This window comes from Somniosus microcephalus, chromosome 18 (genome assembly GCF_052327205.1).
Source record: "Somniosus microcephalus isolate GS21.2 chromosome 18, FLI_Smic_1.0, whole genome shotgun sequence".
Classification (NCBI taxonomy): Eukaryota; Metazoa; Chordata; class Chondrichthyes; order Squaliformes; family Somniosidae; genus Somniosus; species Somniosus microcephalus.
Genome location: NC_141004.1, coordinates 28,925,680 through 28,938,711, shown reverse-complemented (window position 1 = coordinate 28,938,711; position 13,032 = coordinate 28,925,680). Strand labels below are relative to the sequence as shown.

The 13,032-nt window shown below is 45.3% G+C and overlaps 1 protein-coding gene across 6 annotated transcripts in view; it reads left to right on the top strand.

Moving 5' to 3' along the window:
* The window catches only part of LOC147105182 (zona pellucida sperm-binding protein 3 receptor-like), a 207,757-nt gene that overhangs the window by 180,618 nt on the left and 14,107 nt on the right, over window positions 1-13,032 (top strand). For all 6 annotated transcript variants that reach the window (XM_086011301.1, XM_086011306.1, XM_086011303.1 and 3 more), the window contains one exon: window positions 559-741. In XM_086011301.1, the coding sequence (XP_085867427.1) occupies window positions 559-741 (183 nt within the window). The remainder of the gene's footprint in view (window positions 1-558; window positions 742-13,032) is intronic.

The window sequence follows — 13,032 nt, the reverse complement described above, 5'->3', positions numbered from 1 at the left end:
TCATAGCATCCAGCTTCTGCCCAACTCTTGTAGCCATGTTGTTGATATTCTTGTTCAGTTATACTCCTGGTCAGTGGTGACTAGAACCTCCCAGGATGTTGATGTTGGGGCCTCAGTAATGGTGGTGCTGTTGAATATAAGAGGGAGGTTGTTTTCCTGTTGGAGAAGGTCACTGCCTGGTATTTATGTGCCTTTAGTTACCTACCACTTGTTAGTCCAAGCCTGGATGTTGTCTAGGTCCTGCTGTATGCTGGAATGGGCTAATTTATTATTGGAGGAGTTGTGAATGGAGCAGAACACTGTAGAATTAAATGTGACCATGCCCATGTTAGTGATGAACCTGCTGAAGATGTTTGGGCCCAGGCTGTTTTCTGGCTTTCTCTGGAAAGAGAGAGCAGAAGAAACTGTTAAACTGGATTTTATCGGCACAGTGGAGGTATAAGATAACAAACCATTGACAGAAGGTAGAAGGTCACTATCCCAAATGGGAGGGTTGATATATTTTTTCCCAAGTATACTTTTTACTGAGCTGAGACTAATGCATTGCTGTCTTGGCAGCTGGATGCCGTCAACCCAAGAAGATTACTTTTGGAAGAACATTGACAAATGAGAAAGCTATATACATGTTGTACGAAAGTATCACCTACAGATGCAATCAAGGTTTTCAAATGATTGGCAACGATGTCATTCAATGTATGGAAGATAACACATTTGTGCCGCCTCCGCCTTCCTGCAAGCGAAGTAAGTAACCATTTCTTAAACATAAACACAAAACGGACGGGCCTGAAAATAGTTCAAAAATATTTGTGCACCAAGTTTCAAACACTTTCTATTTGGAAATGACACCAAAATATATGCTCGTTTTTGCACCAATCTTGCCGACTGCAATTTACACCGAAATCTCCTAACAATATCATTGGCCAGAACGTAAATATCAGCGTAAACAATCAGGGCCAAAGGAAAGCATGGAAATTATGCCATATTCCTACTTTAAGTCCCTATTCATAAGAACATAAGAAATAGGAGCAGGAGAAGGCCATTTGGCCCCTCGAGCCTGCTCCGCCATTCAATAAGATCATGGCTGATCTGATCTTGGCCTCAACTCCATTTTTCTGCCCGCTCCCCATAACCCTTGACTCCCCTGTAGTTCAAAATTCTGTCTATCTCAGCCTTGAATATATTCAATGAATCAGCTTCCACAGCTCTCTGGGGTAGATTCACGACCCTCTGAGATTCCTTCTCATCTCCGTCTTAAATAGGCGACCCCTTATTCTGAAACTATGCCCCCTAGTTCTAGATGCCCCCACGAGGGGGAACATCCCCTCAGCATCTACCCTGTCAAGTCCCCTCAGAATCATATATGTTTCAATAAGATCCCCTCTCATTCTTCCAAACTCCAATGAGTATAAGCCCAACCTGCTCAACCTTTCCTCATAAAACAACCCCTTCATCCCAGGAATCAACCGAGTGAACCTTCTCTGAACTGCCTCCAATGCAAGTATATCTCTCCTTAAATAAGGAGACCAAAACTGTACACAGTACACCAGGTGTGGTCTCACCAATGCCCTGTACAGTTGTAGCAAGACTTCCCTACTTTTATACTCCATCCCCCTTGCAATAAAGGCCAACATTCCATTTGCCTTCATAATTACTCAGAGGCCAGGTTTGGAAGCGGGTCCGCTGTCAAAATCAAAAAGATTGACAATGGGCATTATCCCGCTCTGAACCGCCTCATTGTCAGTTCCCAAGTGCTGTTTCTGTCTGCGTTTTGCAGACACGGCACTAAGCAGCGGGTCTTTCAATTGTGCTTGTTAGGAGGGTGTTTAAGGTAATTGAATCCCCATTTTCCCAGTTCCAAAGCATTTTGCCAAGTATTCCACAAGGTTCCCGCCGCTCAGAGATCACGCCAGGTAAGTATGTCGGGTTCTGAGCAACTCTCCATTTCTTTCATTAGGTGACAGCTGCAAAAGTGGTTTAAAACTTGCCATTTTACAGCTGGTCAGTATCCAATCTCAGAAGCTTCAGCCTTCAATATTTAGAACCCACTTTTGAGCTTTATGCGCTTGTGAAGTGTTTGGAGTAATCTCTCTATTCACTGTCACCTCCTTCGAACAACCTATCTCAACATTGACATTACTTGTGGCATCTCAACCTCGCCTGCCATCTATTCCATCAGCATCGTTGCCCTTGAAAAAATCTCACCTTGGTCCTCAGAATCCCAACACGATCAGCCCCAACACCAGCATCACTGGGCACACCAGCAGCACCAACATGCTTGACTAATCTACTGGAATTTTTTGAGGATGCAACTGGTAAAATAGATAAGGGAGAACCAGTGGATGTGGTGTATTTGGACTTTCAGAAGGCTTTCGATAAGGTCCCGCATAAGAGATTAGCGTGCAAAATTAAGGCACATGGGATTGGGGGCAAGGTATTGACTTGGATAGAGAACTGGTTGGCGGACAGAAAGCAAAGAGTTGGAATAAACGGGTCGTTTTCCGAGTGGCAGGCAGTGACTAGTGGGGTACCGCAAGGATCGGTCCTAGGACCCCAGCTGTTCACAATATATATTAATGATCTGGACGAGGGAATTGGATGTAATATCTCCAAATTTGCAGACGACACAAAGCTGGGTGGGAGGGTATGCTGAGAGGAGGATGTCGTGAAACTCCAGTATGATTTGGATAGGTTGGGTGATTGGGCAGAAACATGGCAAATGCACTATAATGTGGATAAATGTGAGGTTATCCACTTTGGTGGCAAAAATAGGAAGGCAGATTATTATTTGAATGGCAATAGATTGGGAGAAGGGGAAGTGCAAAGAGACCTGGGTGTTCTTGTGCACCAGTTGCTGAAGGTAAGCATGCAGGTGCAGCAGGCGGTTAAGAAGGCAAATGGTATGTTGGCCTTCGTAGCAAGAGGGTTCGAGTACAGGAACAAGGATGTTTTGCTACAGTTGTACAGGGCCTTGGTGAGACCGCACCTTGAGTATTGTGTGCAGTTTTGGTCGCCTTACCTGAGGAAGGACGTTCTTACCATGGAAGGAGTGCAGCGAAGATTCACCAGGCTGATATCTGGGATGGCAGGAATGACTTATGAGGAGAGATTGTGTCGATTGGGCTTATACTCACTGGAGTTTAGAAGATTGAGAGGGGATCTCATCGAAACCTATAAAATTCTGTCAGGCCTGGACAGACTAGATGCAGGAAGGATGTTTCTGATGGCCGGGGAGTCCAGAACCAGGGGTCATAGTCTAAGGATAAGGGGTAAGCCATTTAGGACTGAAATGAGGAGGAATTTCTTCACCCAGAGAGTGGTGAACCTGTGGAATTCTCTGCCACAGAGGACGGTGGAGGCCAGTTCATTAAATATATTCAAGAAAGAGTTGGATATATTTCTTGAGGCTAAAGGGATCAAGGGATATGGGTAGAAGGCAGGGACAGGGTACTGAATTTGGATGATCAGCCATGATCTCATTGAATGGCGGAGCAGGCTCGAAGGGCCGAATGGCCTACTCCTGCTCCTATCTTCCATGTTTCTACATCCACACCAACTCTTTGTTCCAGTCCTACTCAGGTCCCCTCCTGTGTCACTTAGTATTGTGTCATGTTGAATAGTTTTATTCTTGTCTGTGCATAGTTTTAGTTGTAAATAATTAATTATAAATTGTAAAGGTTATTTAGGTTGGTGTATATTTTAAAAGGAGGAGTGAATGTGGTGATTATTCTTTATGTTTAGTAAGAAGTATTGTGATTGGTTGTTTGTTTCCCGCCTTGGGATATATGCTGTAATCTCATTGGTAGTTGATGTCATGTGATTTGTGGTGGCCATCTTAAATTCAGTTCTTTCCAGCTTTGGTTGGGACTGGGTGTGGACAGATGTGCTACAGGATTTTAAAGTTAATAAAGCCGAGATTAGAAAGGCAAATCTATTCTTTATTTCACCTCCCTCACCTCTTTTTCCGGTACATTGATGACTGTATCGGTGCCGTCTCCTGCTCTCGCCCTGAACTAGACAATTTCATTCACTTTGCCTCCAATTTCCACCCTTCCCTCACCTTCACATGGTCCATCTCCGACTCTTCCCTTCCCTTCCCTTCCTCGACTTCTCTGTCTCCATCTCTGGGGATAGGTTATTGACCAACATTCACTACAAGCCCACTGACTCCCACAGCTACCTGGACTACACTTCCTCCCACCCTGCCTCCTGTAAGGACTCTATTCCATTCTCCCAGTTTCTCCGTCTCCGCCGCATCTGCTCCGACGATGCCACCTTCCACACCAGTGCTTCCGACATGTCTTCCTTTTTCCTCAACCGAGGATTCCCCTCTACCGTGGTTGACACGGCCCTCGACCATGTCCGTTCTATCTCCTGCACTTCTGCCCTCACCCCTGCCTCTCCCTCCCGGAACCACGATAGGGTTCCCCTTGTCCTCACCTTTCACCCCACCAGCCTCCACATTTAACGGATCATCCTCCTCCATTTCCGCCACCTCCAAAGTGATCCCACCACCGAACGCATCTTCCCCTCCCCTCCCCTTTCAGCATTCCGAAGGGACCGCTCCCTCCGCGACACCCTAGTCCACTCCTCTATCACCCCCAGCACCCCTTCCCCTTCGCCCCCCGTGCAAGCGCAGGAGATGTAACACCTGCCCTTATACCTCCCCCCTTCCAGGGCCCCAAACACCCCTTCCAGGTGAAACAGCGATTTACTTGTACTTCTTGCAATCTAGTATACTGTATTCGCTGCTCACGATATGGTCTCCTCTACATTGGGGAGACCAAATGCAGATTGGGTGACTGCTTTGCGGAACACCTCCATTCAGTCCATAAGGATGACCCCGAGCTTCCGGTCGCCTGTCATTTTAATTCACCGCCCCACTCCCACTCAGACCTCACCGTCCTCGGGCTCTTGCATTGTTCCACAGAAGCTCAGCGTAAGCTCGAGGAACAGCACCTCATCTTCCGATTAGGCACTTTACAGCCTTCCGGACTCAATATCGAGTTCAACAATTTCAGATCATAACCTCGGCGCCCATTACATTTTACTTATTTTTTATCCACACCTTTGTTTTGGCCCCCCCCTTTTTTTTTTCTCTCCCACATGGCAGCTGTCTCTCATTCTGCCAGCACATTTCACACCTAATTTGGAGCCGTCTTTTGTCTCCACTAGTCCTATCACCATCTCGTCTCGTTTTGAATATCTCTTAATGTCTCTCCGCTTCTCTTTTGTTCTCTCCCAGCCTGGCCTTTCAATCTATTTCATTTCCTGTGCTTTTCCAGTCTTGACAAAGGGTTTGACCCGAAACGTTGACTCTATTTTCTCTCCACGGATGTTGCCTGGCCTGCTGAGTTTTTCCAGCATTTTCTGTTGTTATTCCAAACCAACCTTCTCTGCAATCAACTGATGCTACACTGGACACAGAGCATCATCACCCATGCACATTGCTGCCCAGGACACCAGCGATGGCCTCACCATGTCCAGATTTACTTCACTTAACATTGTACACCCTGGCTGCCACATGATGCGTCAGGTTGGCACCACCCCACACCAACACCATAAAGCATCCCTACAATGTCCAAGCCATTCCTTTCGCACTCATCACCATTGTGGGGGGGGGGGAAATGTTATCACAGAAACCCCACAGTGCAGATAGAGGCCATTTCGGCCCATCGAGCCTGCACCGACACATATCCCACCCGATCCCCGTAACCCCTACACCAACACATATCCCACCCTATCCCCGTAACCCCACGTATTTAATCCCCCTAACACTAAGGGTCAATTTATCATAGCCAATCAACCTAACCCGCACATCTTTGGACTGTGGGAGGAAACCGGAGCACCCGGAGAAAACCCACGCAAACACGGGGAGAATGTGCAAACTCCACACAGAGAGTCGCCCGAGGCCGGATTTGAACCCAGGTCCCTGGCGCTGTGAGGCAACAGTGCTAACTACTATGCCACCGTGCTGCCCTTATGTCTCACCATTATGTCTCACCATTCACTACAACTCATGAAGACACTTTCAAAGGCGCACACAAATCTGCCCAAGAATGGAAAATAAAGATTTCTGTGTTTGACAGCACATTACCAGAAACTTCACATGAACATTGGCTAAACCACCTACCCTTGTACTGTATGTTGTTAGTTGGTATGCTTGCAGCAGTATGAGGGTGATTCTGAGGGGTGGCTAGTGAGATGGGGAAGTGATAATGTAGATAGAAAGGGATGGGTGGAGGTGCACGGTAAGTTGGTGTGAGTAAGGATGTGCAGGAGTAGGGTAGGGAAGACAGAGTGATGGGGATGTGATGAGTGACACAGCAGGATGAGACTGAGTGTGGCATGGCAGTAGTGTTTCGTGATCTAATGAGATAATTGAAAGGTTTGTGCCATTGCAACCTGGTCCTCCTGACAACATCCCTGCTTGTGTCCTCCAGTGCAATGTGCAACCAGGCTGCATTGGTGTCCTGTGGAGGTGTCTTTTGCCCATTGGAAGGGAAGAGAACCTCCCTGCTGTAATGATCAGTAACATGTCATTCTAGAATGGTACACTAGGTGGAGCTGTATATTTAGTAGCGGGCTACCCACAAGGCAGTAGTCAAGATGGATGCTGTATACTAGTCCACATGGCTGAATAAATGTCTAGCACAAGCTAGCTGTTCATAATAAAAACATCTATTTATTTATGAACATAACATGGTACCAGAAGTGGTGATATCTGCTGAATATTGTGAAACGCGACATGCCGAATTTGAAGCCACCGGAGGGTTTGAAACTCACGGGGAATGTCGACTGCAATTGGCAGACTTTCAAACAACAATTCGAACTCTACATTGCCGCCATCGGGTTCGGTACGATGCCAGACGCAAGGAAAATAGCGTTGCTGCTCACGATTGCGGGCCCGCAGGCGATAGAGGTATTTAATACGTTTGTATTTGATCAAGAGGAGGACAGAGAAAAAATGGATGATGTGCTAAAGAAGTTTGATACACATTGTTTTCCCAAAAAGAACGAGACCTGTGAGAGGTACATGTTCCGTTCACAGGCACAGCAGCAAAATGAGACTTTTGATAGCTTTGTGACCGATCTGAAACTGAAAGCACAGAAATGTAATTTCTCTGAACTGAAATCATCCATGATTCGTGACCAGATTGTGTTTGGTATTCATGATAAAAAGGTCAGGGAACGTCTGTTGAGAGAAACTGAACTAACATTGGAGGTTGCTGTGAAAATATGCCATGCCAGTGAGCTAGCTCAACAGCACGCAAAGACTTTCAGTGAAATTAATAATAATGCGACTGTAATGAGTGACTGTGCGACTGTCGGTGCTGTGTCCTACAAGGGGAAGAAACGTGGGCAGAACAGAAATGCGAAGCAATCGGAGGATGGAACTTTTAATTGTAAACGCTGTGGTTACCAGCACCAGTCAAGACAATGCCCTGTGTTTGGAAAAATGTGCACAAAATGTAATGGAAAGAATCACTTTGCCAAACAATGCTTTTCAAAAGTAAAAACAAAGAAAGGGCAACAAGTCAATGTGATTGAGGACACTGATTTAAGTGAGACATTTTTTGTAGGAATGGTGTCATGTGACAATATAGAAAAGGATACAGAAAATGTGCAGCCCTCAGGAATGGACAATGCTGAACATAAAGTTAATGCAGTAAAAGAGGACAAATGGATGATGCAACTGCAGGTAAATGGAGCATTAGTTACATTGAAACTAGACACTGGGGCAAAAGCAAACTTAATCAGTATGAGTGACATTAAAAATATGAAAGAAAAGCCCAAAATACAGAAAAAGTCAGTACTACTGAAGAACTATAATGGACAGAAAATAGATAGCTTAGGTGTATGCAGACTTAAAGTGAAAGTCAAAGACAAAGTGCATCATCTCATGTTTTCTGTTGTGGTTGAAGGACTTGATTCACTACTAGGTGACAAAGCTTGTGAGGACTTAGAACTGGTCAAGAGAGTCTACCGTATAAACTGTGCCATAAGCAGACCAGATGACTCAGTGGATTCTGTAGTGAGTAATTTCCAGGATGTGTTCAAAGGATTTGGAGTTCTACCATTCACTTACAAGATCCAGCTAAAGGAGGATGCTCAGCCAGTGGTACATGCTCCACGGAGAGTTCCAGCACCCCTGCGTGACCGGCTCAAGAAAGAAATGGACAGAATGGCCACACTAGGAGTCATCAGGAAAGTCGAAGAGCCAACAGACTGGGTTAACTCCATGGTATGTGTAAAGAAAAAGAACAATGATCTAAGAATATGCATGGATCCAAAGGACTTAAATGCAAACATAAAACGTGAACACTACCAGATTCCCAAGCGAGAAGAAATCACCAGTGAAATGTCAGGTGCCAGATACTTTACAAAGCTCGATGCCTCACAAGGATTTTGGCAACTAAAACTGGATGAAGAGAGCACCAAATACTGTACCTTCAACACACCATTTGGCAGGTATTGTTTCCTCAGAATGCCTTTCGGGATAATATCTGCATCTGAAATCTTTCATAGAACGATGGAACACATAATTGAAGGTCTGGAAGGAGTTCGGGTCTATGTTGATGACATCGTCATCTGGGGCTCCACACTGAAAGAACACAATGAGAGACTGACTAAAGTGCTACAGAGCATACGCCGGAATGGACTGAAGCTCAACAAAGCCAAGTGTCAGTTTGGCGTCCAGGAAGTCACTTTCCTAGGAGATAATCTATCTGCTAAAGGAATAGAGCCAGATATGGAAAAAGTAAACGCCATACTCAACATGCCCCGACCCACTGACAAAAGAGGAGTGCTACGCATCATGGGGATGATAAACTTCAATGGAAAGTTCATTCCTAACTTGTCAGCCAAGACAGCCTGTCTGTGAGACCTGCTACATAAAACAAATGAGTTCGCATGGACAGAAAGGCATGAACAAGAGTGGATGAACCTCAAAACCATGCTGACAACCACACCTGTACTCACCTTCTTTGACCCAACAAAGAGAATCAAAGTGTCAACGGATGCATCAAAGGATGGCCTAGGCGCGGTCTTGCTACAAGCAGAGGGTGAAGATTGGAAGCCTGTTGCCTATGGCTCCAGGTCTATGACTGACACTGAGTGTCGATACGCCCAGATTGAAAAGGAATCTCTAGGCTTGGTAGTTGGACTAGAAAAGTTTCATGGCTACATATATGGACTTCCCACCTTCACAGATGAGACAGACCACTGCCCACTGGTCGCCATCATAAAAAAAAAACCTGAATGAGATGTCTCCAAGGATTCAACGACTCATGATGAAGCTGCAAAGATATGACTTTGAACTGATCTACACACCAGGCAAACACATAGTGTTAGCAGATGCACTATCCTGAGCACCCACAATGAGTCATGTGAGCTCTACTGAGGAAGACGTGGATGTTCATGTGAGTATGGTCACTGCTGCGCTGCCCATGTCAGACACAAAATCAAAGCAAATAGCAGAAGAAACAGTAAAAGATACAGTGTTACAAACAGTAATAGAGAACATTCATCATGGTTGGCCAAAAGGTTCCTGTCCAAAGTACTTTCACATCAGGTCAGAGTTGAGTGTCGCAAGTGGACTATTACTAAAACAGAAGAGAATAGTCATTCCACAGGCTCTACATCGAGACATGCTTGAAAGGATTCATGAAGGACACCTCGGAATTGAAAAATGCAAAAGGAGAGCAAGAGACACTGTTTATTGGCCTGGCATAAATAAGGACATTGAGAACATGATAGGCGAATGTGAGACATGTCAGAAACACCAAAACAAACAAGCAAAGGAACCAATGATAGTAGCTAACTTACCAACAGCACCATGGCAAAAGGTTGGTATGGACCTTTTTCATTTGAATGGTAAAGACTATCTATTAGTGATTGACTACTATTCTAACTATCCTGAGATGGCGCTGCTCTCAAGCACCACAGCAAGCAGTGTCATAATGCATGTGAAATCCATCTTCGCCAGACATGGAATTCCCAGGATTGCCATTAGCGACAATGGTCCGTGCTTCAACTGTAAGGAGTGGCAACAGTTTGCAGCACATTATGACTTTCAGCACATCACATCTAGTCCTCTGTATGCTCAGTTGAATGGTAAGGCAGAGAAAGGTGTTCAAGTTCTCAAGCAGCTACTAAAGAAAGCTACAGAAAGCAAGTCTGACCCTTATCTCGCCCTGCTGAGCTACCGAGCCTCCCCTTTAGACTTCACCTGTTGAACTCCTAATGGGTCGCAAGTTGCGCACCACGCTACCCTGCTGTGCAAAAGAAAAGCAGAGTAAGGAACTGAGACAGAGACTTAAACTGTTAAAGCTGAAACAGAAATCACACTATGACAAGTCATCCAAAACTCTGAAACCATTGACGAGGGATGATGTTGTCAGGATTGAAGATCCAGATGCATGGAACAGGAAAGCTACAGTTCTTGAGGAAGTAGGACCAAGGTCATACACTGTTAGAACTGAGGAAGGACAGATTCTCAGGAGGAACCGCCGTTCCCTCCTGAAAACACAAGAAACTATCCAAGAGCAAATCGATGACAATGCCGCAACTGAATATTGTCACTCACCACCAGAACAATCTAACATAAACACACATACAGGCTATCATACAAACACATCAGACTTACCTGTGCTGAGAAGATCCACACGTGAAGTAAAAAAGCCTGATAGACTTAATCTTTGAGTACAAAGAAAACTATAATAAAAGAATGAAAAGCTTAGAGTTCATAAAGTAAAGCTTTGAAAATCTGTTTGCTGTTGTGAAGATGTTTATGTCGTTATGTAAAAAAAAACAAGTTCATTCGAAGGTTTATAGAACACTAACAAAAGTGTTACTGATATCATCTTTATCGTTTTTCTTGAAAGTTGATTGATACTGATTTTGTTTAACCTCTAAGGAAGGGGGATGTAATGATCAGTAACATGTCATTCTAGAATGGTACACTAGGTGGAGCTGTATGTTTAGTAGCGGGCTACCCACAAGACAGTAGTCAAGCTGGATGCTGTATACTAGTCCACATGGCTGAATAAATGTCTAGCACAAGCTAGCTGTTCATAATAAAAATGTCTATTTATTTATGAACATAACACCTGCGTGCTGTGTCTCCCTCCGTAAGCAGATGGGGGGAGTAATGGGAGAGCCTGGGTGCAGCCCTGCACCTCTGTGCAGTGCTTGTTGGTGTTTGCAGCACCTCAGTGCTGTAGAACACTGACAGCACAACTGTCAAAATCAATTTGGACATGGCCCCCTTGAGGAAACCGGCTGATGACGCGTCATCAAATTACGTCATCAGACCCGCTTCCTATTAATTGGCCGGGTACCTCGCAGGGCAGGTTTAACAAGGCCCATCATCGGAATATCTTGTTTGAGGCCGGGATGCGAGGTCCCCACATGCCACCGACGTCGCCCACCCTGGATCCGCTGAGGTTTGAAAAATCCAGCCCTTTGTGTTTCATGTACGAGGACACCCAGATCCCTCTGTACCACAGCATCCTGTAGTCTCCATTTAAATAATATTTTGTTTTTCTATTCTTCCTACCAAAGTGGATAACCTCACATTTTCCCACATTATACTCCAGCTGCCAAATTTTTGCCCAATCACTTAACCTATCTGTATGCCTTTGCAGACTCTGGGCTGGATTTTGTCAATGGGGACGTGATGGAGGTGGGACTCCCACTTTTTGGGTTGTAGTCCCGCCTCCATCGACTTGTGGCCAACCCATGCTATTTTCCCTTAATTGACCGTGTTAAGCCCGCCAAGCGGGCTCAGCAGGCCACTTAAGGGACACCTGGTTACTGGTGACATCAGTGAATGACATTTCATCTGTCAAGAGCTTTTGACAGATGAAAAATCAGCATTTGATAGGTCTGTGAAGCTGTCAAACACTGACAATCTGTCTTCTAACTTGAGTCCTTTTACTCAGACTCAGTTAGAGATCTCTCCAGACCAGAAAGCAGAATGCTGCAGCTTTTGATAGTTCAGCGGCCATTCCGCTTTCTGTGCCGGTGAACTGAGGGACTCCCGAGAACTGAAGGAAGGAAGCCTGCAGGAGAAAGTAAAGGTAAGTAAAACTTATTAAAACACTTTACACTTACCTCTGCACACATGCACCCATCACTCACCTGCACAACGGACATCTCGACCCCTCCAACCCCTTCAGACCGACGGTCCGCCTCGCTAACTTGGCGTGGTTTGGAGCCGTCGGGAAGCCCACACTTCAGGGCTAAAAATAGGGATTAGGCAAAAAACTGCCTGTTAACTACCTGTTAACAGGCAGTTAATTGGCACTAATCCCCTTCCCGCCTCGGGGAGGTGGCTCCCAGCACAGGTCGGATACCCGCCTCCTGGGACATTGGCACAGAGGCGGATTAGGGGCGGGTTGGGTTCCTGCCCCCCGATTCTGCAATTTTCCCGCCTCCAAACCCGCCTCCACGGGGCTTGGAAATTCAAGCCCTCTGTGTCCTCCTCACAACTTACTTTCCCACCTGTCTTTGTATCATCTGCAAATTTGGCTACAGTGCACTTGGTCCCTTCATCCAAGTCATTTATATAGATTGTAAATAGTTGAGGCCCCAGCACTGATCCCTGTGGCACCCCACTAGTTATAGTTTGCCAACCTAAAAATTACCCATTTATCGCGACTCTTTGTTTTCTGTTAGTTAGCCAATCCTCTATCCATGCTAATATATTACCCCCAACACCATGAGCTCTTATCTTGTGCAGTAACCTTTTATGTGGCACCTTATCGTATGCCTTTTGGAATTCCAAATACACCACATCTACTGGTTCCCCTTTATCCTCTCTGATCGTTACATTCTCAGAGAACTCTCATAAATTTGTCAAACACGATTTCCCTTTCATAAAACCACGTTGACCGCTTGATTGTATTATGATTTTCTAAGTGTCCTGCTACTTTAAATTAATAATGAGTTCCAGAATTTTCCCAATGACAGATGTTAGGCTAACTGGTCTATAGTTTTCTGCTTTCTGTTTACCTCCTTTCTTGAATATGT